Genomic DNA, 26999 nt, shown 5'->3' with positions numbered 1-26999 from the left:
GGTGCTCAGGTCTTTAAAAAAACAAAACAGCAACAATAACTAACACACAAAATTCAATACCAAAAAATGAATTTTATTAGAATTAGAGATTTAGCGCAGGGACTATGATTCTTGATTTTAAAATACATTTTAAACATAAATGCAGAAACAAGTCCCATTTTAGGCTATGTTTTGGAAGTCAACTGTTCTTAGGGCTAGAGGTGGGAGGCTCCATCTGAAACATTCCATAAATTTTCTACCAACTACCAACTTCTACCAAGTTGGACGCTTAACCGACTGAGCCACCCAGGTGCCCCTGATTGATTCTTATTTAAAAAATATATATATAAAAAACATAAATAGGTTCCCTTCTAAGTAATATAGTTCAATTTTCAAAAGAAGGGAAGAAAGAAAGGAAAAAGGTATCTGTGCAGAGATAAAGAGAAAATAATTGGTTTAATATTATTAAAATCTCTTAGGTACCTAAGGAGGAAAGTGTTAGCTAATACTCAGCAGATTAATGCATCAGAGTAATCTTACACCAAGGAAGCAAGTATTTCTTAATATTTTTAGATATAAACCTAAATCTATGTACTTAAATTTTATTTTTAATTTTTTAATGTTATTTCTATTTATTTTTGAGACAGAGAGAGACAGAGCATGAGCAGGGGAGGGGCAGAGAGAGAGAGGGAGACACAGACTCCAAAGCAGGCTCCAGGCTCTGAGCTGTCAGCACAGAGCCGGAGACGGGGCTTCAACCCACGAACTGCAAAATCATGACCTGAGCCGAAGTCAGATGCTTAACGAACTGAGCCACCCAGAGGTGCCCCTGTACTTAAAATTTTTATTTCAGACTTGTGTTTATATATTTCTCTCCTTGTTGTTGTTCCATTCAATTAAGTAGTCAGTGTAGAAAGCAAAAAGACACACTTTAGTTTCCAACCGCTTAAAAGTGGGGAAATAAATAGTTCCTGGACAGAGCAAAGCACCTTGGCATGTGTCAATTTCACAAGATCCGTATGACCCAGTTTTAGAATGAAACGAGAGTTAGCTACTGAGTCGGCAGAGGTCATGTTGTGTCTCACGGATCATCTTTGGGCACACATCGCTCAGCAGCTAGACAAGCTTCCCTTCAATGTTTTGATGCTACATAATCACCTTTGCTCAGCACTGACTCCGTTTGGGGGAAGCAGGGGCCTCTGCAGCTGCAGGACATGTTCTGCCCTGCCAGGCATGCTGGGAGGACTGATGTGAACTTATATGGAGTTAACAGAACAGAGACATATGCCTAACACACCTGAGTCGTTGGTTGGAGAGTCATGTTTAATATGAGGAGTGGGAAGGTCCATTTGAAGACTCTATTCATCAAGGCTCTGAGTATCTGTACCTCAGATTATGACAACTTGTAGGAATATGAGCCAAAATAGTTGGAACCAATGGATGTGGACAATGGGCTTGAAAATATCTGGTACATACTCAGAAATCACAGCTGGTTCTAGAAGTGGGTAATTGGACTATAATGATGAGACTTGTGAAGAACTTCAGATTGTCTTAAAATCCATGACCCAGTGGAAGGGGTCAAAGGAAGGAAAATGAAGGAAGGAAGCTGATGAAAATACACTTCCTGATTACTGGGTTTTACACAGAAAGGAACAAGTTACGAAAGTTTGTGCTTTGGATTGTATGCTTTACATAGGCCTCTCTATCTTGGAGCACTAACATAAAATAACTAAACCCCTTCCTAGGGAGGATGGCAATTTTAGAGCCATCAGCTAGGGTCCTCACATTGAGAATTGACAGACCTACCACAGGTATTAAAAATACCATCTGGGGGGGCCTGGGTGGCTCGGTCGGCTATGAGTCTGACTTTGACTCAGGTCATGATCTCACATCTTGTGAGCTTGAGCCCCGCATCGGGCTCTATGCTGACAGCGTGGAGCCTGGAGCCTGCTTCGGATTCTGTCTCCCTCTTTCTCTCTGCCCCTCCCTTGCTCACACTCTGTCTCTCTCTGTCTCAAAAGCAAATAAACATTAAAAAAAAATTAAAAAAAAAGAGAGCTATCAAGCTATGAAAAGACATGGAAGAGCCTTTAATGCACAGTTTTGAGTGAAAGAAGCCATCCAGAGAAGGTTACATCTGTATATGATTCCAAATATATGACATTCTGGAAAAGGCAAAACTATACAAATTAGAAATAGCATAAAGATTAGTGTAGCCAGGAGTGTAGGAAGAGAGAGGGAGAGTTGAATGGGTGGAGCACAGGGAATTGTAGAGTAGTGAAAGTGATCTGTATGATACTGTGATGGAGGGTACATGACATTATGTACAGGTATCCCTCACTTTTTGAAAGTTCACGTTATGCCCCTTAGCTCTTCGGAAAGACCTACATCAGTACCTGTTGTCACTACTTGAAAGAACTCTGGAGAGTATTTTCACTTTTACAAAATAAGCGAAAAGCAAAACAAGCATTCAGTGTGTGTTTTGCATTGAGCCATAACAGAGGGAGTGAGAGGAGGCCAGCCTTCCTGGGGACCCACACTCAACATCACAGCATCAACCCCCCAGAGTTTTGAAACATGTCTCTGAGCATCTGTGCTTTATCCAGATTAATTTTGTGCATCTGTTAGCAAGACATATCATATTTTGGGGGACTGGAAATGCTAAAACAATTTTTCATATGTATTAATGGTAATTGCTTCTTTGTTTATGCCATTTCAGCTCAGGAATCGTTCCATAGGGAGGTTCTACTCTTGGATAGATCTGTACTTATCAGAACCATAGAACTGTAACAGAGAAAGTGAATCTTGATGTAAACTGTGGGCTTTGATTAATAGTAATGCATCAATATTGGCTCAATTGTTTAAAAATCAGACATGCAAGCATTAAGTTTTTATATAAAATGGGAGTAGTAAAAAGGACACACTAGTAGCTTCAAAAGGGAAATGAATAAGTTAGTAAACAAACAGCTGACACCTGTAGGATTGGAAAACAGAATGGCCTTGCCGATTTCCACAGTAACACAGGATCTAGAAGATAGCATAAAATCCCTGTGAAATGTTGAGGAAAGCTACTGGGATCCTGACGACAACAGTAGACACTTGTATCTCAGTATGTTTACATGTTCCTTGCCCTCCCTCAATCGATAGGGAGCAGAAGAGCCAACCCATATTTTCATGTATAGGGAGAAAAACAATCTCCTACTTTCTGAGCCAGCCCCCAAGCCACACCATAAAAGACTGTCTAGGGAGAGAGTGTTGGGGGACAGTAGCCTACTCTTAGCGAAAACACTGGACATACCACAAACCCCGACACAAATGCCAAAAAAGAGAGTCCACCCTGTAATGGAAAGTAGTGAGAACACATCTGAGGCCTTTTGAGTCAGACATTCCTCAAATGGGGAATTAATAGGAGTAGTTGAAAGTGCATGGACATAGGCTTGAAAGCACTCTTGAGTAAGTGTTGATTTTGTGGGAGGAGAGAAACCATGACAGAAATGGTTGCCAGTTAAAACTGGAAAAAAACTAGTAACCACCTTACTCTGAAAGAACCCCCTCACTCTTCCTTATACAACTGTTATCAATATTCCTGGAAAACAGGAAGCATTTTCAGTGAAGAGCTTCTGTCGAAAACAAAAAATAAAAGTAAAAATAAAAATAAAAATAAAAATAAAAATAAAAATGTTTCTGGTGATAAATGCTCTGTCTCCCCTGCAAGAACACCCACACAACACACACAGACACACTCACACACCGGTGTGTCCTAGACAAACTACATTATATTGCTTCGATCTGAAGTCATTCTCTCTATGAATAATTGGTAGATATGGGAATAAAATAAGAAAATAAAGACAGTCGAGAAATAGACAAGAAATAGATCATATGATATAAGAATCGTTTAAAGTTGGGGTGCTTGGGTGGCTCAGTTGGTTAAGCTGCCGACTCTTGATTTCATCTCAGGTTGTGATCTTGCAGTTAGTGGGTTCAAACCCCACATCAGGCTCCATGCTGATAGCACAGAGTCTGCTTGGGATTCTCTCCCTCTCTCTCTCTTTCTCTGGCCCTCCCCCATTCATGCTTGCTCTCTCTCAAAAATAAATAAACTTAAAAAAAAGTTAAATTTAACAAATTGAAGTCAGGACCAAAAGAAAATTATGAAATCATTTCAAAATATTTGCTATGTTATAATTGTTATCTCTTGTGTAACAAACCATCCCCAAACGTAGTGTCTCCAAACAACAATGACTTATTGTTTCTCACAATTCTGTGGGTCAACAATCCAGGTAAGGCTTGACCGTATGGTTCTGTTTCCGTAAGGAGTGGGCTGTGGTACCTCAATAGGCAGCATTCAACTAAGAATTCAGCCTCAGCTGAGTTGAAAAGTCCACGGACTTCAGTCCCATGCCTGGTGCCTTTGGGCTCATCTCCATAGTCACCCTCTCTCCATGGGGATAGCTTCTTCATATTATTGGTATGATTTCAGTGGAGTTCTATTCCTAATATGGGTGCCTGGTTTTGAATAAAAAACAAGGTAGAAGTTGCCAGACTTCGTATTACATTGGCTCAGTCACCCAAGAACAGCACCATCATTCCTGCTACATTATGTGGTCACAAGAACTGTCATCCCAGGTTCAAGGGGAAGAGAAATGGGCTCCACTACAGATGACAGCAGCAGCACACACAGAGAGATAGAGAAGGGCATGATTGCAGTCAGCTTCTCAGATTACCTTCCACAGTGTGCAGAAGGGAAGAGCAAACATATTGTAATAGGAATTGAGAAAGAATAATAACCAAGAGAGACAAAACTTGTGTGAGGGTCCGTGATAGATACAGAAAAGACAAAAAAGGTTTACTACATATATGAAAGGATTCTCCATTTTTTTTAAAAAGCAAAATTAAACAATAAAAGAAATGTGAAATTAAGATTATGATTATAATTAGAACCTTAGCCAAACCCCCAGACAATCCCAATGCATTTAGAGAAAAGTTACCAGGACAGAGAAAGTTTAAAAAGAAAAACGAAAAGGAAAAGAGAGGCACCTGGGTGACTCAGTCAGTTAAGCATTCGACTCGTGATCAGGTCATGATCCCAGGTTGTAAGATCAAGACTCATGCCAGGCTCCACGCTGAGCACTGAGCACTGAGCACTGAATCGGGATTCTTTCTCTCCTTCTTCCTATGTCCCTCGTCCACTCTCTTTGTCTCTGAAAGAAGAAGGAGGAAGAGGAGGAGGAGGTGGAGGAAAGGGAGAAAGAAGAGAAGAAGAGCAGCTCAGGCTGAGAAAATAAAAATCCACATCAAAATCCAAATAAAACTCTCTATGGTAGCTAATGGCATTTCTGGACCCTTCTGATGCGAATTCTACCATGTGACCAATGGAAGAGAGAGAAAGCCAAAGAGCCTTAAAATTTCAAGGTAAGTAAGGTGACAGAATCTAGTCTTAGGTACCCTCTCAAAAGCATACAATCCTTCCACATGTGGCATTCACAGTCTACATTTGCAGATGCCTCCATGGGAACAAGATAGTATTTCACTAGCAAGAATCTCTGCCATGCAAAGGAGATCTGGGTACTCAATGCAAGTGTGTGCTAACTTGGATGTCCCAGAGTGCTGGACCAAGGAAACCCTGCACATGCTGTAGAGGGAGAGACAGTGGGCGTGTTTCTCCCCGGAGCCAACTCTGGGCCATCTCCTTCCACCAGTGTGTAAAGTTCAGTCCTCTGGGGACTGAAGGTCTAGGGCCTGAGAGATGCCTAGAGGAGGTATATATAGCTCCACATTTGCTGTTTGTCTTCTGAACATCATCTTGCTTTCACTTTTCCCTCTCAACCAGTTAAATACCTTCAGGATCCAAGAAAGTATAGGTAAGTAAGCTGAGTTTTGCTCAGCAAAGACATGTAGAAAAAGACACCTGGAAACACCGGGGAAAAAAAAAGAAAGAAAATATAGGGAACTCCAGAGGCAGCTCCGTCTTCCTAGCAACTAATCATCTTGTATTTCTCTCAGTCTTGACCTATGAGGCATTGGATGTGGCTGTAATGGGACTCATGGGCAATTGTAGTGTCTCTTTGAGCTCTTTTCCTAAATGGGCCATCTGCAAAGGCACAAATAGAGGTTTTTCCTTTTAGACGCACTTGGTTTCCATTTTGCTCAATGGTTCTTTTTCTTTGAAATGTGGGCCTGAATGCTGTGCATAGATGCAATGAATTTGGATTCCAGTTCCAGTAGTAAAAGCAAGGCTTTGTAGCTAAACAAGTCTAGTAGTTAAAGACAATGCATATGTGTGTATGTATGCAAATACATGCATGCATTTCCCCCTAAAATTTACAGACTATTCACTATACATCAGGTGCTGGGCTAAACACAGATTAAAAAACCTAAACTCAGAGATTTCAACTCCCTTCCCTATATAACAAAGATGATACACTGAACATGAGGATAGAATAGAACCCCATTTCTTTTTTTTTAATGTTTATTTATATATGAGAGACTGACAGAGTGAAAGCAGTCGAGGGGCAGAGAGAGAGGGAGATACAGAATCCAAAGTAGGTTCCAGGCTCTGAGCCTGAGCTGTCAGCACAGAGTCTGATGTAGGGCTCCAGCTCACAAACCATGAGATCATGACTTGAGCTGAAGTTGGATGCGTAACTGACTGAGCCACCCAAGTGCTCCTAAAACTCCATTTCTAAGCCAAGTTCACCATGCTGAACCGTCTGCACCTTATAAAACAGAAATGACAGATTGGGGGTGAAAATTACCAATTCACATTTGTGTCTAGCATACAAAAGTAAGTCTAGGCCTTATGGATACTGTATATTAGCTCAATCTCTGTGTAAAGGATCCGAAGCTTGAAGTCCAAAAATTTGAACTTGTTCAATGTAATAATTATTTTGATCTTAATGATGGTAATTTTGCAAGTGCCCTAATCTCATCTGATGTTGAGCTAAAAATGTATCTGACTTACGTGGCAACTACCCTAACATACTGGCCCACATTTGTAATTGATGTTTACTTTTAGGTGTTTTACAACTGGAAACTAAGCCTCCCATTAAGTAGTTTTTAGTGGTAATACAGTCAGAATAGGATGTAGCTATCACTTAAATATATTTCTATGGGTCCCAGATGTATGCAATCCCTATTAACCACACCCTGCCTCTATGCATATATTCATGGTTCAGTCAGAATCTGCCATTAGTAATATTATAAAATATGCTTCCTAGAGCCCCAGAGTTATAAGTTGGGGAGCTGCAGGTGATAATGCTATATCACAACAAAAAGGAATACAATGAAACAGATCACTCACTGGTGCCCCAAAAGATCACCGGGAAAGTTAGAAGAAAATCTGTAAAATTTGTCTTATGTCTCTTCTATCTCTGTTTCTTTTTCTTCCATCATTTAGACTCTCCTCTTCCCCATCTCGGATGTCCTGATGAAGCCCCACTCACTAAACATCCCCTCCCCATAACTGCACTTCACTCACAGATTAATCTTTTCTTTCTGTCCCCGAAACATGGTAATCCAATTGGAAATAAATTTCCAGCAATTAATTTTAGCTCTATGTTAAATGGCTACACAGTTGGTTTATGTAACTAAAGTAGATCGATAGACTTAAGCATCTCAACATTTTATTACATTATTTTGAAAGAATCATATACCAACTTAAGGAAAGTCCTAATGGGGTGACCCTTTGAGTATTATGTCGGCTAAAAAAATGGCGTCCAAATGAATATAGAGAACAAACTAATGCTTACCAAACAGGCTGCAGGTCGGAGGACGGGCAACATGAGGAAGGGAGAGAGGGATAGAAGCTTGCAGTCATGGGAATAAATGCCAAGCATGGGGAATCTGGTCAGTGGGATTGTGATAGAATTTCATGGTGACATACGGGACACTCATGGCAAGTACAGAACATACTATAACATATAGACTTGTGGAATCACAGTGTGGTACACTTGAAACTAATGCTACATTGCATATCAACTATACTTCAGTTAAAAAAAAAGAAAAAGAAAGAAATGGATTCCAAATATTTCAATCATATGCTATGAAGTACTGGAATATTGAACACCTAATGAAAACTGAAAGTAAATGTGGTAAAACTATGTTGCACAATGATACTGACTCCAATGCAATCAAGAGGTAAAAAGGCAGACATATTTTAAGCCCATGTTCCTCTTAAGCAAATACACTCAGCCCTCTTTGATTTGAAAATGGGGACTGGGGGAGGATGGAAGCCACTTGTCATCCACCTGCTTTGTATCCATATCTATACCCTCCCTCATAGCTATGTGTTTATAGGAACACGCCCCCTCACATACACATCCCACTGAAATGGGCTATCTCCTCGCTGGCATTTCACCCAACACATCCCTTGCTTTTATCCATTCTGTTGCAACTACAGAAAAGTAGTAACCAGTAGATTACCCTCCCTCCCTTTTACTGAAGGCCTGGGGACCCCACTTCCTAATGTGAAACCCTGTTACTTCCTGCTTGGGGGTATTTTAAAGAAATATATTGTCTAATTTTCAAGCAGGGACCCAAATGAGACAGTGTATTTTTCCTTCACCACTTGTCAGGCATATCCATCCATTTAAGAGTCCAACTCAGTTTGAGGCTGCACATTCTTTAGGTTTTATAATATTCATCATATAATTTTAAGAAATATGTTGATTAGCTGACAAGAATCAATGAAGTCACCTGTAGATGTTTAGTGCCTATCATGGCCCTTAGCATCATTCCAGCGGCCCATCAAGGTTGAGAAGAGCATATGTACTGTATTGCCCAAAATGTATTTAGTTAAAAATGAATTCCCTCCCTCTTCCTTAAGAAGTATAATACTTCAGGGATACGATCAGTGAACAATTTGATGACATGTTTTTGTGTCTAGTTTTATTTTTATATGGAGTATTGGGTGGTGGCTGATCTCAGAGCTTTCAAATCTATGCTGTCTGACCCTGAATCCAATGGGACCTGGGACAAGAAGCTGAAAGTCTGTGGAATATTTTTGCATCTGTTGCAATAACAACAGTATCCATGTTGAGGATCATTGTAAAGGTCTTTTCAACAGGCTATTGTGAACATTTAATAAGGTGATATTTATAAAGTCCTATGGCACATATTAAGCACTTACTAACGTGAAGCTTTTTTTCCCAAGATATGATTTAATTCTTCCATGGAAGGAGTCAGAGTGCAATTTTAAGCACATTAATACGTCTCACTATCTTTTCACAGAGGAGAAAATATTGCCAAGCAATCTAACCAGATGTCATTCAACCGAAAGTGGTGCTGCTCCTCAATCCTCAGTCAGCCCTGTGGTCTTTAATCCAGATACTAGGTCTGGAATATACTGCCCCAGATGGCCCCTTTCTCTTACCATCACACCCATCCCCAGGATATGTGGTATGTCCTCACTGGAATCCCAGGACTGGAAGATTCTCATACCTGGATCTCCATCCCTATCTGTTCTATGCACATTTTAGCTGTCATAGGCAAATATTCTTGTTCTTCCTGAATGTAACTGAGCGCCATCTCCATGAGCCTATGTATGTCTTCCTTTCCATGCTGGCCTTATCAGATATCCTGCTCTCCACAGCCACAGCCCCCAAGATGCTGGCCATCTTCTGGTTCCATTCCATGGATATATCCTTTGGTAGTTGTGTATCTCAGATGTTCTTCATCCATTTCCTCTTTGTGGCAGAATCTGCTATTCTCCTGGCCATGGCATTTGACCGCTATGTGGCCATCTGTCACCCACTGAGATATACCACAATCTTAACCTCCTCAGCCACTGGGAAAATTGGCATCGCAGCTGTTGTCAGGAGCTTTATCATCTGCTTTCCATTCATCTTCCTGGTACACCGACTTACGTATTGTGGGAGAAACATCATTCCCCATTCTTACTGTGAGCACATGGGCATTGCCAGATTGGCATGTGACAATATCAGTGTCAACATCATTTATGGCCTGACTGTGACCCTACTGTCTACAGGACTAGACATTGTGTTCATCATTATGTTCTACGCAATGATCCTTTGCAGTGTTTCAGTTACCTTCAACTCTGCCTGATTCAAGGCCCTCAACACATGTGGTTCCCACATCTGTGTCATACTTACGTTCTATGCCCCAGCATTCTTTTCCTTTTTTGCCCATAGATTTGGGGGTAAAACTGTCCCTCAGCACATATACATCCTGGTAGCCAACCACTATGTGGTAGTGCCCCCTATGCTAAACCCCCTCATTTATGGGGTGAAGACCAAACAGATTCAAGACCGAGTAATTTTGCTTTTGTCCCCCATCAGCACACATTGTTAAAATGAAGAATAATGCGAAATGCTGGCTATTTCTGAATAACCACCCCCCAACTTTCCTCTCTCTGTTTCTCACTCACATACACACACACACACACACACACACACACACACACACTGAATGAGCAATGGGAATAAAGAGAATCCATAAGTAACTCTCAATAAACTTAGAAGGATAATAAATGTGAAAGTTTCCAATGTATTTTCCTAAAGCACTTAAAATTGTTGAGAAAAATAAATTAATGATATTCTCAATTCTCCTAGATATCCTATTATCTTGCATTTTAACTTATTCTTAAGCATACACAAGATAACACTAAGAAAAACATATTTTAGGGTTAAACCCAGATGGAGTTGTGTTGGGTATATTTGGAAAGCGAAAATAGTGAGTCATTGAGTGTTTGTAGAAACAGTTGAAATTCTGCTGAAATATAAAACACTCCCACCACAGTCAGTAAATACTTGGGCCAGGAGCTTGAAGCCACAATAAACAATAAACAATAAGCAATAATTATTTCTATCTGTACCTTTTACAGCAATTAAAATGCGAGTTCTAAAATGAGATATTTTCTGAATCACTGATAGAAAGTCTACTGTATAGAAAAGGCACATCATATAGGTTTATTGAATGAACAGATAATACTGAATGAAAACAAATAATAAGTGAAATCAACCCACCTGAGACCACATAGACAACTTAAAAGTTAACACGTTGTTCCCTACATAGTGAAGACTTTGGGCCCAAGTTATTAATGAAGCATGCTGGTGTCAACAGACTTCACCAAGGGAGGGACTAACAGATGAAAAATACCATACCCAGGTCCAAAAAAAAGGCAGTGAAAGACTAAATAGGATGTGTACACATAGTTGTATTTAAAGAGGCTCTATTCACACCAAATATTATTTTATAGAAGCTTGTCTCCAGATTGTACCTTAATTTCTTCATTCAAGATAGTATTCTTACAATCTCTCCTTCAGCAGGCCTTAGCACATGCTCCGAGAATGTGCAATCGGACCTTATATACACTTGAAGATAGATAAACAATGAACTTTCAAGCATTACCTTGAACACGTGCAACCTTTTCAGGGTTAGCCTCTTTTCTTTGTTTTTCTATTATGTATATGTGATGTGTGTTTGTATACACTAGACACATTAATATATGGACAATGTAATATGTATATACACATTATAAAAACACACATATATATACATGCATGTTAATGATATATATATATATGTATGATATATATATGATATAGGATGTATATATACACATGATGTAATATACATCACATATATATATATATATATATAATATATATATAATATATATATATATATATATATATATATATATATATATCAATGTGGTAAATGAAAGTGTGTTGCCTTGACCCTTGGAATCCTGGATAACTTCTTTAGTTTGAAATATATGGTATATTCACTTGAATTTGAGCAAGGAAATCTATTTTAAGAGTTAAAAAAAACCCCTTTGATATGAGAAATCCTGGTTTGCCAGTCCCACACTAACTGTATAAAATTGTCCTGTTGGGCACCTGGGTGGCTCGGTCGGTTAAGCGACCGACTTCTGCTCAGGTCATGATCTCACAGTTCTTGAGTTCGAGCCCTCGTCGGGCTCTGTGCTGACAGCTGAGAGCCCGGAGCCTGTTACAGATTCTGTGTCTCCCTCTCTCTGCCCATCCCCTGATCATGCTCTGTCTCTCTCTGTCTCAAAAATAAACGTTAAAAAAATTTTTTTTAATTAAAAAAAATAAATAAAATTGTCCTGTTATGTAACTATTGGTTCTTGCCCTTAAAAAGGAATTATTTTAGTACCTTCTTTATTGGTTGACAATTAAATGAAATATGTCATATGATGTATTTGGATTTTAATAAAAGCAAATTTTATTTTGATGGTGTTGGTAACTTTTATGAATAGAAACATTAAAGAACTGTTCCCACCAAACTCAACATAGCCCTGCTAACAATAATTCATAGAAAAATGGTTGGAATGGGTCATCATCATAGATATGGAAGTCACATAAAATGTTGCTAAAAGTTGTAGCAAATAGGATTCTGGATCAGAAGTAAATTTTCCAAGGATTGGAAGGGAGTCAGAGAGGAAATAGAGTATAGAATGATAACAAAATATTTGGTTAAATGAGTGGTGTAAGTGAGACTTCAAAAAGAAATCTTTTTGAGGGGGTGCCTGGGTGGCTCAGGTTGTGAAGCATCTGACTTTGGTAAGGACATACCATGCCAGGTAGATGATCTTGGAGCTTAAATAGAGAATCAAGAAATGGCACAGTTTTTCTACATGTAATGCACAACTTGTAGAGACAAGAAAACTACAAATGTCAAGAATGGTTATGGACACTATGCAAAATTTTTGAACTTTATTCTGAAAGCTATCATATGTCATTGGCCAGTTTTCACTCCAAAAATGCGCATGTGTGTGAATGTGTGTATCTATTTGACATATGTCAGGGTATCTTCTCAGTGGGCTTAAAACATCATGCTTTTAAATCACTCAAGGTTATTGTACTAATGAACACATAAAGTGTTCTGTCCAAATTAATAACTTGAGAACTTAAGGCTTATGGGCCGTTCCTGAAAACCTGAGCTCATGGGTCATTTTTAAAAAGAGTATGGAAGGGGCGCCTGGGTGGCGCAGTCGGTTAAGCGTCCGACTTCAGCCAGGTCACGATCTCGCGGTCCGTGAGTTCGAGCCCCGCGTCGGGCTTTGGGCTGATGGCTCAGAGCCTGGAGCCTGTTTCCGTTTCTGTGTCTCCCTCTCTCTCTGCCCCTCGCCCGTTCATGCTCTGTCTCTCTCTGTCCCAAAAATAAATAAACATTGAAAAAAAAATAAATAAAAAGAGTATGGAAAATATTCACATGTGTGCAGACGTCCATACTTTGATTTGTGACACTTAAATCAATGTATACATAAGAATTTATTAGACTGCATGTCACATGGATGTAGATACTCTGGCTTGTTTTATACACTGGGCTTTATCAATGAATACTGAATTTGATCACTTTGTAAATCTAGAGGCTATCCTGAAGCATCTTTTGAGGCTGTTTTAAATGCCAGTATTTGCATTTAATACTGCAAAGAGTATTAAAGAGCCTTAATGTTCATCAACTAAAGAATGGATAAAGAAATTGTGGTTTATATACACAATGGAATTCTAGTTGGCAGTGAGAAAGAATGAAATATGGCCTTTTGTAGCAACATGGATGGAACTGGAGAGTGTTATGCTAAGTAAAATAAGTCATACAGAGAAAGACATATACCATATGTTTTCAGTCTTATGTGGATCTGGAGAAACTTACCAGAAGACCATGGGGGAGGGGAAGGAAAAAAAGTTACAGAGGGAGGGAGCCAAAGCATAAGAGACTCTTAAAAACTGAGAATGAACTGAGGGTTGATGGGAGGTGGGAAGGAGGGGAGGGTGGGTGATAGGCATTGAGGAGGGCACCTGAAGGGATGAGCATTGGGTGTTGCATGGAAACTAATTTGACAGTAAATTACATATGAAAAAAAAATAAATGTCAGTATTTATGTGATAGGGTTTGCTTGGATTACCAATAGGGGTTGTGGTTCTTTAATAACAATTTCTTTGGAATAAAAGAAAAAAAAACAGAGGAAATTTTAATGTTCTAGTCAAAGTTCAGCAAACATTTATGCAAATAAACAGTTTGAGTCATCGTGGGCAAAGAAACCATTAAAGAGTATTTTGTAAGTATTTATATAAAAAGCAACAAAGCATATTTCCAAAAACATTTAGATGAAATTATGTATAATTATTTATCATGTATAATTGACAATGGTGATAATGATAATAGTCAGATGTGTAGTTTTCTGTAATGAAAGTCTACTAATCAGTGGAAAGTGGACATGTCCATCATAACTGGTCATTGTGAGAATACTACTCAATTTACAAAGCTTCAATAAAATAAAGACCTAAAGAATGATACTACAAGAGAATGAGTGTCAAATGTGTGATAGAGAGCCATTGTGGATACAGATTTTGTCTCCAGAAATGTCTCAGTGAAAGAAGGGTCACAGAATACTTATTTATACGTAACTCATTGGCACAGGAACATACATTTAAGTACATTTAAGTGTCCTCTCGATCTTTTACTAATGAGGACAGCAGAAAGAAACTGACAAAAGTAAATTTAATTACTTAATTTTTACCGAAAACTTTTTATTTTGTAAGGAATGTCAAAAAATACAGATTGTATATATTAATTTCTCTACATCTCCCCGGTGGGGAAAAAGAAATGAAGAGACCAAGGGGATTCTGCAAGTTGCAGAAATGGCTTCAGAGACATTAGATGTGGATGGACAAAAGAGGGCTTCATTATGAGCTGCTGGGTCCCTGGGGGCTTGGGTTAGTGGCTAGGAAATCTCATATTCAGACCTCCTCCCTCTCCATGTACACTGGGGAACGTTATACTTGCCAATTCAAGCTTAATAAAGTTATGCTGTGTCTAGCAAATTATAGACCTTCCTGTGAGTTTTGTTGGAGTGTGATCCCATCAACATGAGCTCAGACATTTACAAAAGAGGGTGCAAGTCCATTTTGCAGGGACAAACGAAGAGAGGAAAGTCTATTCCAGAGATGTGCACAGTTTGGCAGATGGCCGAGCAGCAAATGGATAAGAGTTCATGATATTTACAGCGGGCTGTTCCAGAGGGTGCAGAGAGAAGAAAGAGATGCTGCCAGCGTAAGCACAAGTGAATGAGATGAGAGTCTCAGGGGGAAAAAGAGTGAATGACAGGTGAGTGATGAGTGATGGTGTTATGAAGACAGACCATGGTTTTCAGGTGTTTTGTAAAAACACAACTGCCCCCCAATAACAAAGCATGAAGTCTCCTTGCCCACGTTCACCCAATAATGTTTCATACCAGCTTTTCCAGTGATAACCACTCCAGCCCCCCTGCCCTGTACTCACTTAGGTCCTCTCCCACTTGCCTTCCCACCACCTGTACCTGTCAGGTAATGCTGCCACATCAGCTCCTTACTGTTAAATATGCCAGACAATGTGAATGGCACTGAAGGATTTCTCTAATTCTGATTAACTCTAGAAAGAAGAAGTGAATAAACGAATCCATGATCGAGGAATCTCTAGGATCAAACACTGGTGAACAAAGCTTTGGAAATCATGTCTTAGTTGACTAGTCTATTCTAAACATGCATCAGCTGATACAGACTTGCTTCTAGAAAGGACCTGTTGAGTGGGTTCCTTCACTTGAGGTTTAGCCACATAAACCACAGCTCTTCCTGCATTACTGGCATTTTTAGTGACAATAAATATATGATTAAATGATCATGGGCTTGCTGACAGAAAGCAACAATGTTGGACCAACTAGGTAAGAATGAAACAGCTGAATCCTGTTTTCACCAAATAGAAACTTTCTAATGTAGTTTGAGGCTTTCTAATTTAAGATATGTGATTTTTAAAAAGCAATGATCTTTTCAACGTTTTTTTTTTTTTTTTAATTTTTATTTTTGGGACAGAGAGAGAGCATGAATGGGGGAGGGGCAGAGAGAGAGGGAGACACAGAATCGGAAACAGGCTCCAGGCTCTGAGCCATCAGCCCAGAGCCCGACGCGGGGCTCGAACTCACAGACCGCGAGATCGTGACCTGGCTGAAGTCGGAGGCTTAACCGACTGCGCCACCCAGGCGCCCCGCAATGATCTTTTCAGATACAAATGTATCTGAACTAGACTAAGAGCCCAGTTTTCAGAAAAGTCAGTCATCATGAATCGAGGTGATTAAATGTTCTTTAGTTGAGCCATCTCCTCCATCATTTCTGGTATCCCAGTCTGCTCCATGTCTTCCATTCCTATTTCCATATTGGACTCCTGTTGGGAAACGTGTCCTTCCACCCCTTTATTTTTGACTCTTTTCTCATGAGTGAACTCATGAAAAATTCAAATGTTCAAGTGATATATATTTCATTAAGAATTAATGAGCTGACATTGGCCAAATCTCATGTTACTGGCAGCTGTGAGCAGTTTAAGCCCAAGAAGCTAGCCTCTAGTCCATGAATTACCCATGTACCCATTTTCCCACACTTTGTTGTCAGCAAGATTGAGTCCCCTTGCCTCTATACATTGTTGCCTCTGAGTTTCCATGTTTTCTAGAGATTCCTTCCATCTAGGTATTCAGAAATGGGTATTCCAAAATGTCAGCGATTTTAGGCACAGCACTAATTTTCAGGAATTAAATTGTTAGTATGTGGGCGAAATAAAATAGAGTTTTTTGAGGCATGTAAAAATGGCATGGAATTTTCACCCAGACTCACCAAAAGTGCATGGGCTTGGATGATCTTTTCAAAGCGCTTCCATTACTTTCTTTTGAAAGGACTTCTGGGGAAGGGAAGAAAAAATAAGATAAAAACAGAGGGTGACAAACCATAAGAGCCTCCTGGGTGTAAAGTCACTCTGAGGGCTACTGGAAGGGTGGTGTTGGGGGGGATGGGTTAAATGGGTGATGGGCATTAAGGAGGGCACTTGTTGGGATGAGCACTGGGTATTATATTTAATGATGAATCACTAAATTCTACTCCTGAAACCCTTCTTACACTACATGTTAACTAACATGGATTTAAATTTAAAAAGTGAAATTGCTAATGGAAAAAAAAAACAAACAAGGAAAAGAGAGACATCCAGTCTTACGTAGATACAAATGATATAGATAGATGAATATATTGTGCTCATGGTTGTGACCAGTTTCTCTATTCTCTTTCATAGGGAGTTATTTCATTGAAAAAAAAGAGAATTAAACAGAAAAAGAGGCTCCTGGGTGACTCACTGAGCGTGCCATTCTTGATTTCAGGTCAGGTCAAGATCTTGGGGTTGGTGAGTTCAAACCTCATGTCAGGCTGTGTGCTGATGGTATGGAGTCTGTTTGGGATACTCTCTCTCTCCCTTCTTTTTGCCCCTCCTGTGATCTCTGTCTCTCTCTATTAAAAAAAAAACCTTAAAATATAAAACTTATGGAGATTTATCTACTAATGTACTGGTCAGAGTCATATTTGTTGATCCAAAGTGTCAGTTGCAGACCTAGACACAATGGAAAATAACAGAATATTATCAGGTAGTTGGAATGTGGAATATGGAGATTCATCAAACTCTGCTTGAAATGCCATATCCAAGCAAGTTTAACAGGTATAATTATTGTATCCCCAGGTGCAGAGGGACATAACAGAGAGATCAGCAGTTACTCTGTTACCCACGTGATCTGGCTGGTTGTAATGCAAATGACTTGCCTTCTACATAACTTCTCATTGTGCTACACTACTCGTGGATGTCCATTCTGAAAACACAATGAGTATCGGTGGATCATTTTCCTTCCATAATATAAATAAGAAGGATGATATGATCTTAGAGTTCTGACAAAATCAGAGACCCACTATGAAGACTTTATACAAACAAGAGTAGCGGGGAAGAGTGCCACTGACTGAGAAGCTTCTTTCATTTGCTTCTGGAAGCCCAAAGACATTATGTCCATTTCCAACATCACAGTCTTCATGCCTTCTGTGTTGACGCTGATAGGGATCCCAGGCCTAGAGACTGTGCAGTGCTGGGTTGGGATTCCATTCTGTGTCATGTATCTCATTGCTATGATTGGAAACTCCTTGCTTCTGATCATCATCAGGTCAGAGCGCAGCCTCCATGAGCCCATGTACATTTTCGTAGGCATGCTGGGAGTCACAGATATTGCGCTTGCTACCACCATTATGCCCAAGATGCTTGGAATTTTCTGGTTTCATGTGCCAGACATTTATTTTGATTCCTGTTTGCTTCAAATGTGGCTAATCCACACATTTCAGGGCATAGAGTCAGGCCTTCTGTTGGCCATGGCTGTGGACCGTTATGTGGCCATCTGTTATCCACTAAGACATGCTGCCATCGTCACGCACCGCCTAGTCACCCAGATAGGGGCAGTGATAACACTCAGGGCCGCTTTCCTAGTAGCCCCGTGCCTAATACTGATAAAGTTCCGGTTTCAGTTTTACCATACAACCATCATCTCCCACTCTTACTGTGAGCATATGGCCATTGTGAAACTGGCTGCATCAGATGTGCGGGTCAACAAAATTTATGGCTTGTTTGCAGCATTCACCGTTGCAGTGTTTGACCTCACATTCATCACTTTGTCTTATGCACAGATCTTTTCCACAGTTTTTCATTTACCCCAGAAGGAGGCTCGGTTGAAAGCATTCAATACGTGCATCACTCACATATGCGTCTTCCTCCCGTTCTACCTCCTTGCCTTCTTCTCCTTCTTCACACATAGGTTTGGTGCTCATGTTCCCCCTTATATCCACATCCTCTTTTCTAGCCTCTACTTGCTGGTCCCTCCATTTCTCAATCCACTTGTCTATGGTGCCAAGACCAAGCAGATCCGGATTCACCTGGTAAAGATGCTCTATTCATAAAATTCACTGTGATTAACTCCTTCAACCTCCGCATTAGTAACAATCTCTCAAAAAAATTTTTTTTTAATTTTTTTTCAACGTTTTTTATTTATTTTGGGACAGAGAGAGACAGAGCATGAACGGGGCAGGGGCAGAGAGAGAGGGAGACACAGAATCGGAAACAGGCTCCAGGCTCTGAGGCATCAGCCCAGAGCCTGACGCGGGGCTCGAACTCACGGACCGTGAGATCATGACCTGGCTGAAGTCGGATGTTTAACCGACTGCGCCACCCAGGCGCCCCAACAATCTCTCAAAATTAAATATAACATTTAAAAAGCCACATTATCTGCAATGCTTCAGTTTTGTATATTTGTTTTGTGTAATTTGTCTGCATTTTATGATTTTCACATCATTTTACCCCATGAAAACTATTATTTGGTCGGTTTTGGGATGCTACCACCTAATAAGAGGAATAAACATGAAGATTAAAATAGTGAAAATATATTGTTTCCTTTCCTCTTTTATTTTTTATTTCCTGGTTGAGTTTCTGCTCTATGGATTCTTCTCCAGAAGGATTCATAAATATGCATCTATCACTGAAATCAAATGCCGCCAACCTCTTTGTTTTAGAATGTGCAGGTACTCAAAGAAAACAAGGTGTTCATGTGGGTTGAACTTTTTGTCATCTAAACAGTTTTTTTTTTGAGAAGGTGTATTTTAAGCATATTGTGCTAAGAAACAAACAAAAAGCAAACATGTACATAGAAGCCAAATCTTTAAGGATGTAATGAGATAAAAATATCTAAGGGGCACCTGGGTGGCCTAGTCAGTTAAGCCTCCAACTAAGTCTCAGGTCATCTCTCAATTCATGGGTTTGAGCCACCTGTAGGGCTCTGTGCTACAGCTCAGAGCCTGGAGCCTGCTCAAATTCTGCATCTCCCTCTCTGTGCTCCTTCCCTGCTTGTGCTCTGTCTTTCTCTGTCTCTCAAAAATAAATAAACCTCATTTTTTTAAAAAAAAAATAGAACAGAATACTACTAAAAGAAATAATTAGAGAACAAAAAGATAATTTTTAAATTAAACAGCCATATGAGAAATAAAAGAAAAAACAATGAAATTCTCAGAAGTTAGATATAAGAAAGTAGAACAGAAGGACAAGTGTTAAGTATGGGGGCTGGGATGAATAACTATATAGGGCCAATCCAAGAACACCAACATTTCACTAAACAGGAGTTCTAGAAAGTCAGGGAAGATAAAATTATAGGTGGACTGTCGTAGACCAGGAACATTTTAGAAAATTATGCAAGACTATTCCAAAAACCAAAGGACACAAATCCAAATTGGGAGAATCCACCATGTACCCAGGGAAAAAAGAACACAATTTCATAGTAAGTTAAGAAAATGAAAAGCCTATGGCTACAGTGGCAGAAAGTATTTGCAAAATACATGTTTGACAAAGCACTTGTATCCAAAATATACAAAGAACTTTTAAATCTCAACAATAAGAAAATAAACAAGTCGCTTAAAAAGCAGGCAAAAATATGAAAACATATTTCACCCCAAAAAGACATAACAAAGAGCAATAAGCATGTTTTAAGATGCTCAATATCATTTGTCATTAAGGAATTGCAAAGTAAAACAACGGGATAGCATACACACCTGTCAGAATGGGTAAAACCTGAAATACTGACAAAACCAAATGCTGGTGAGGATATAGAATAATAGGGACTCTCGTTCATTGCTGGTGAAAATACAAAATAGTACAGCCACGCTGAAAGAGAGTTTTGCATTTCTCATCGAACGAAACATAGTCTTACCATGTGGTCGGCCTTGCACTCCTAGATATGGTACCAAATGGGTTAAAAACTTATGTCCACACAAAGACATGCACATAAATGTTGAGAGCAGGTTTGTTTTTAATTGCCAAAAATTGGAGGCAACTAAGATGAAGGGAAAAACAGACCGTGGCACCTCTTTAAAATGTAATGTGAGTATTTGATTAAAAAAAAGAGAGAGCTAGGGGTGTCCGAGAGGCTCAGTGGGCTGAGCCTCTGACTTCGGCCTAGGTCATGATCTTGCCATTTGTGGGTTCGAGCCCCACGCCGGGCTCAGCGCTACAGCTTGGAGCCTGGAGCCTGCTTTGAATTCCATGTCTCCCTCTCTCTCTCTGCCCCGCCCCTGCTAACATCTGTCTCTCTCTGTCTCAAAAGCAAATAAACATTAAAAAATATATAAAAAGAAGAAAGCTATCAAGCTATGAAAAGACATGGAAGAGCCTTTAATGCACAGTTTGGAGTGAAAGAAGCCATCCAGAGAAGGTTACATCTGTATATGATTCCAAATATATGACATTCTGGAAAAGGCAAAACTATACAAATTAGAAATAGCATAAAGATTAGTGTAGCCAGGAGTGTAGGAAGAGAGAGGGAGGGTTGAATGGGTGGAGCACAGGGAATTGTAGAGTAGTGAAAGTGATCTGTATGATACTGTGATGGAGGGTACATGACATTATGTACAGGTATCCCCCACTTTTGAAAGTTCACGTTATGCCCCTTAGCTCTTCGGAAAGACCTACATCAGTACCTGTTGTCACTACTTGAAAGAACTCTGAAGAGTATTTTCACTTTTACAAAAAAATCAAAACAAGTGTTCAGTGTGTGTTTTGCATTGAGCCATAACAGAGGGAGCGAGAGGAGGCCAGCCTTCCTGGGGACCCACACTCAACATCACAGCATCAACCCCCCAGAGTTTTGAACTGTGTCTCTGAGCATCTGTGCTTTATCTGGATTAATTTTGTGCATCTGTTAGCAAGACACGTCTAAAGGTGCCAGAAAACCTTAACAGAGGTTATTTTGGGGGACTGGAAATGCTAAAACAATTTTTCATATGTATTAATGGTAATTGCTTCTTTGTTTATGCCATTTTCAGCTCAGGAATCGTTCCATAGGGAGGTTCTACTCTTGGATAGATCTGTACTTATCAGAACCACAGAACTGTAACAGAGAAGGTGAATCTTGATGTAAACTGTGGGCTTTGATTAATAGTAATGCATCAACATTGGCTCAATAGTTTAAAAATCAGACACGCAATCATTAAGCTTTTATATAAAATGGGAGTAGTAAAAAGGACACACTAGTAGCTTCAAAAGGGAAACGAATAAGTTAGTAAACAAGAGGTGATACCTATAGGATTGGAAACCAGAATGGCCTTGCCGATTTCCACAGTAATACAGGATCTAGAAGATAGCATAAAATCCCTGCGAAATGTTGAGGAAAGCTACTGGGATCCTGATGATAACAGTAGACACTTGTTTCTCAGTATGTTTACATGTTCCTTGCCCTCACTCAATCAATAAAGCGCAGAAGAAGAGCCAACCCATATTTTCATGTATAGGGAGAAAAACAATCTCCTACTTTCTGAGCCAGCCCCCAAGCCACACCATTAAAGACTGTCTAGGGAGAGAGTGTTGGGGGACAGTAGCCTACTGTTAGCGAAAACACTGGACATACCACAAACCCCGACACAAATGCCAAAAAAGAGAGTCCACCCTGTAATGGAAAGTAGTGAGAACACATCTGAGGCCTTTTGAGTCAGACATTCCTCAAATGGGGAATTAATAGGAGTAGTTGAAAGTGCATGGAAATAGGAAAGTGCGTGGAAAACACTCTTGAGCAAGTATTGATTTTGTGGGAGGAAAACCCATGACAGAAATGGTTGTCAGTTAAAACTGACAAGAAACTAGTAACTGCCTTCCTCTGAAAGAACCCCCTCACTCTTCTGTATACAACTGTTATCAATATTCCTGGAAAACAGGAAGCATTTCCAGCGAAGAGCTTCTGTCGAAAATAGAAAATAAAAATACAAATAAAATAAAAATGAAAATAAAAATGTTCCTGGTGATAAATGCTCTGTCTCCCCTGCAAGAACACCCACACAACACACACAGACACATTCACACACCGGTGTGTCCTAGAGAAACTACATTATATTGCTTCGATCTGAAGTCATTCTCTCTATGAATAATTGGTAGATATGGGAATAAAATAAGAAAACAAAGTACAGAAATAGACAAGAAATAGATCGTATGATATAAGAATCGTTTAAAGTTGGGGTGTCTGGGTGGCTGAGTTGGTTAAGCTGCCGACTCTTGATTTCATCTCAGGTCGTGATCTTGCGGTTAGTGGGTTCAAGCCCCACATCAGGCTCTGTGCTGATAGCGCAGAGTCGGCTTGGGATTCTCTCCCTCTCTCCCTCTTTCTCTGGCCCTCCCCTGTTCATACTTGCTCTCTCTGGTAATAATGCTTTATCACAACAAAAAGGAATACAATAAAACAGATCACTCACTGGTGTCCCAAAAGATCACCAGGGAAGTTAGAAGGAAGTCTGTAAAATTTGTCTTATGTCTCTTTTACCTCCGTTTCTTTTTCCTCCATCATTTAGACTCTCCTCTTCCCCATCTCAGATGTCCTGATGAAGCCCCACTCGCTAAACATCCCCTCCCCATAACTGCACTTCACTCACAGATTAATCTTTTTTTTCTGTCTCCAAAACACCGTAATCCCATTGAAAATAAATTTTCAGCAATTAATTTTAGCTTCATGTTAAATGGCTACACAGTTGGTTTATGGAACTAAAGTAGATCAATAGACTTAAGCATCTCAACATTTTATTACATTATTTTGAAAGAATCATATACCAACTTAAGGAAAGTCCTAATGGGGTGACCCTTTGAGTATTATGTCCGCTAAACTTTAACTAAAAAAATGGCGTCCAAATGAATATAGAAAACAAACTAATGCTTGCCAAACAGGCTGCCAAACAGGCTGCAGGTCGGAGGACGGGCAACATGAGGAAGGAGGAGAGGGATAGAAGCTTGCAGTCATGGGAATAAATGCCAGGCATGGGGAATCTGGTCAGTGGGATTGTAATAGAATTGCATGGTGACATATGGGGCACTTATGGCAAGTATAGAACACACTATAACATATAGACTTGTGGAATCACAGTGTGGTACAATTGAAACTAATGCTACATTGCATATCAACTATACTTCAGTTAAAAAAAAAGAAAAAGAAAGAAATGGATTCCAAATATTTCAATCATATGATATGAAGTACTGGAATATTGAACACCTAATAAAAACTGAAAGTAAATGTGGTAAAACTATGCTGCACAATGATACTGACTCCAATGCAATCAAGAGGTAAAAAGGCAGACATATTTTAAGCCCATGTTCCTCTTAAGCAAATACATTCAGCCCCCTTTGATTTGAAAATGGGGACTGGGGGAGGATGGAGGCACTTGTCATCCACCTGCTTTGTATCCATGTTTATACCCTCACTTATAGCTATGTATTCATAGGAATACGTCCCCTCACACACACATCCCACTCAAATGGGCTATCTCCTCCGCTGGCATTTCACCCAACACATCCCTTGCTTTTATCCATTCCGTTGCAACTACAGAAAAGTAGTAACCAGTAGATTACCCTCCCTCTCTTTTATTGAAAGCCTGGGGACCCCACTTCCTAATGTGAAACTCTGTTACTCCTGCTCGGGGGTATTTTGAAGTAATACATTGTCTAATTTTCAAGCAGGGACCCAAATGAGACAGTGTATTTTTCCTTCACCACTTGTCAGGCATATCCATCCATTTAAGAGTCCAACTCAGTTTGAGGCTGCATATTCTTTAGGTTTTATAATATTCATCATATAATTTTAAGAAATATGTTGATTAGCTGACAAGAATCAATGAAGTCACCTGTGGATGTTTAGTGCCTATCATGGGCCTTAGCATCTTCCAACGGCCCATCAAGGTTGAGAAGAGCATATGTACTGTATTGCCCAAAATGTATTTTGGTAAAAACGAATTCCCTCCCTCTTCCTTACGCAGTATAATACTTCAGGGATACGATCAGTGAACAATTTGATGACATGTTTCTGTGTCTAGTTTTATTTTTATAGGGAGTATTGGGTGGTGGCTGATCTGAGAGCTTTCAAATCTATGCTGTCTGACCCTGAATCCAATGGGACCTGGGACAAGAAGCTGAAAGTCTGTGGAATATTTTTGCATCTGTTGCAATAACAACAGTATCCATGTTGAGGATCATTGTAAAGGTCTTTTCCACAGGCTATTGTGAAGATTTAATAAGGTGATATTTATAAAGTGCTATGGCACATCTTAAGCACTTATTAACGTGAAGCATTTTTTTCCCAAGATACGACTTAATTCCTCCATGGAAGGAGTCAGATTGCAGTTTTAGGCTCATTAATACATCTCACTATCTTTTCACAGAGGAGAAAATATTGCCAAACAATCTAATCAGATGTCATTCAACCGAAAGTGGTGCTGCTCCTCAATCCTCAGTCAGCCCTGTGGTCTTTAATCCAGATACTAGGTCTGGAATATACTGCCCCAGATGGCCCCTTTCTCTTACCATCACACCCATCCCCAGGATATGTGGTATGTCCTCACTGGAATCCCAGGACTGGAAGATTCTCATACCTGGATCTCCATCCCTATCTGTTCTATGTACATTTTAGCTGTCATAGGTAACATGTTCTTGTTCTTCCTGAATGTAACTGAGCGCCATCTCCGTGAGCCTAGGTATGTCTTCCTTTCCATGCTGGCCTTATCAGATATCCTGCTCTCCACAGCCACAGCCCCCAAGATGCTGGCCATCTTCTGGTTCCATTCCATGGATATATCCTTTGGTAGTTGTGTATCTCAGATGTTCTTCATCCATTTCCTCTTTGTGGCAGAATCTGCTATTCTCCTGGCCATGGCATTTGACCGCTATGTGGCCATCTGTCACCCACTGAGATATACCATAATCTTAACCTCCTCAGCCACTGGGAAAATTGGCATCGCAGCTGTTGTCAGGAGCTTTATCATCTGCTTCCCATTCATCTTCCTGGTACACCGACTTACATATTGTGGGAGAAACATCATTCCCCATTCTTACTGTGAGCACATGGGCATTGCCAGATTGGCATGTGACAATATCAGTGTCAACATCATTTATGGCCTGACTGTGGCCCTACTGTCTACAGGACTAGACATTGTGTTCATCATTATGTCCTACGTGATGATCCTTTGCAGTTTTTCAGATATCTTTCTTGTCTGCCCGATTCAAGGCCCTCAACTCATGTGGTTCCCACATCGTGTCATACTTATGTTCTATGCCGCAGCATTCTTTTCCTCTTTCGCTCATTGCTTTGGGGGTAAAACCGTCTCTCACCACATCCACCTCCTGGTAGCCAACCTCTATGTGGTAGTGCCCCCTATGCTAAACCCTATCATTTACAGGGTGAAGACCAAACAGATTCAAGACCGAGTAATTTTGCTTTTGTCCCCCATCGGCACGCATTGTTAAAATGAAGAATAATGCTAAATGCTGGGTGTTTCTGAATAACCCCCCTACTTTTCTCTCTCTCCCTCTGTCTCTCTCTCTCTCTCCCCCTCTCTCAGCTATACCCACACACACACACACACACACACACACACACACACACACTGAATGAGCAATGGGAATAAACAGAATCCATAAGTAACTCTCAATAAACTTAGAAGGATAATAAATGCCAAAGTTTCCAATGTATTTTCCTAAAGCACTTAAAATTGTTGAGAAAAATAAATTAATGATATTCTCAACTCTCCTAGATATCCTATTATCTTGCATTTTAACTTATTCTTAAGCATACACAAGATAACACTAAGAAAAACATATTTTAGGGTTAAACCCAGATGGAATTGTGTTGGGTATATCTGGGAAGCGAAAATAGTGAGTCATTGAGTGTTTGTAGAGACAGTTGAAATTCTGCTGAAATAAAACACTCCCACCACAGTCAGTAAATACTTGGGCCAGGAGCTTGAAGCCACAATAAAGAATAAACAATAATTATTTCTATCTGTACCTTTTACTGCAATTAAAATGCGAGTTCTAAAATGAGATATTTTCTGAATCACTGATAGAAAGTCTGCTGTACAGAAAAGGCACATCGTATAGGTTTATTGAATGAACAGATAATACTGAATGAAAACAAATGATAAGTGAAATCAACCCACCTGAGACCACATAGACAACTTAAAAGTTAACACTTTGTTCCCTACATAGTAAAGACTTTGGGCCCAAATCATTAATGAAGCATCCTGGTGTCAACAGACTTCACCAAGGGAGGGACTAACAGATGAAAAATACCATACCCAGGTCCAAAATTAAAAGGCAGTGAAAGACTAAATAGGATGTTTGCACATATTTCTATTTAAAAAGGT

General features: G+C 39.8%; 1 protein-coding gene and 2 pseudogenes across 1 annotated transcript; all 3 read left to right on the top strand.

Annotated features, from left to right (window-relative positions):
* Positions 1 to 9325: 9325 nt before the first annotated feature.
* On the top strand, positions 9326 to 10287 carry LOC125146688 (olfactory receptor 52Z1-like; annotated as a pseudogene).
* A 7520-nt stretch (positions 10288 to 17807) lies between these two features.
* On the top strand, positions 17808 to 18746 carry LOC125177187 (olfactory receptor 52A1-like). Its single transcript, XM_047879298.1, has one exon. The coding sequence runs from the start codon at positions 17808 to 17810 to the stop codon at positions 18744 to 18746; it is 939 nt and encodes a 312-aa protein (XP_047735254.1).
* A 6418-nt stretch (positions 18747 to 25164) lies between these two features.
* LOC125146733 (olfactory receptor 52Z1-like) lies at positions 25165 to 26100 on the top strand (annotated as a pseudogene).
* Positions 26101 to 26999: the final 899 nt, after the last annotated feature.

The sequence above is a fragment of the Prionailurus viverrinus genome, chromosome D1 (genome assembly GCF_022837055.1).
Source record: "Prionailurus viverrinus isolate Anna chromosome D1, UM_Priviv_1.0, whole genome shotgun sequence".
NCBI lineage: Eukaryota > Metazoa > Chordata > Mammalia > Carnivora > Felidae > Prionailurus > Prionailurus viverrinus.
This window is presented reverse-complemented; position numbering and strand designations above follow the sequence as displayed.

Bases quoted from the DNA above. Each gene is read 5' to 3' on its own strand.
- LOC125177187 (XM_047879298.1), top strand. From the start codon at position 17,808: ATGTCCATTTCCAACATCACAGTCTTCATGCCTTCTGTGTTGACGCTG.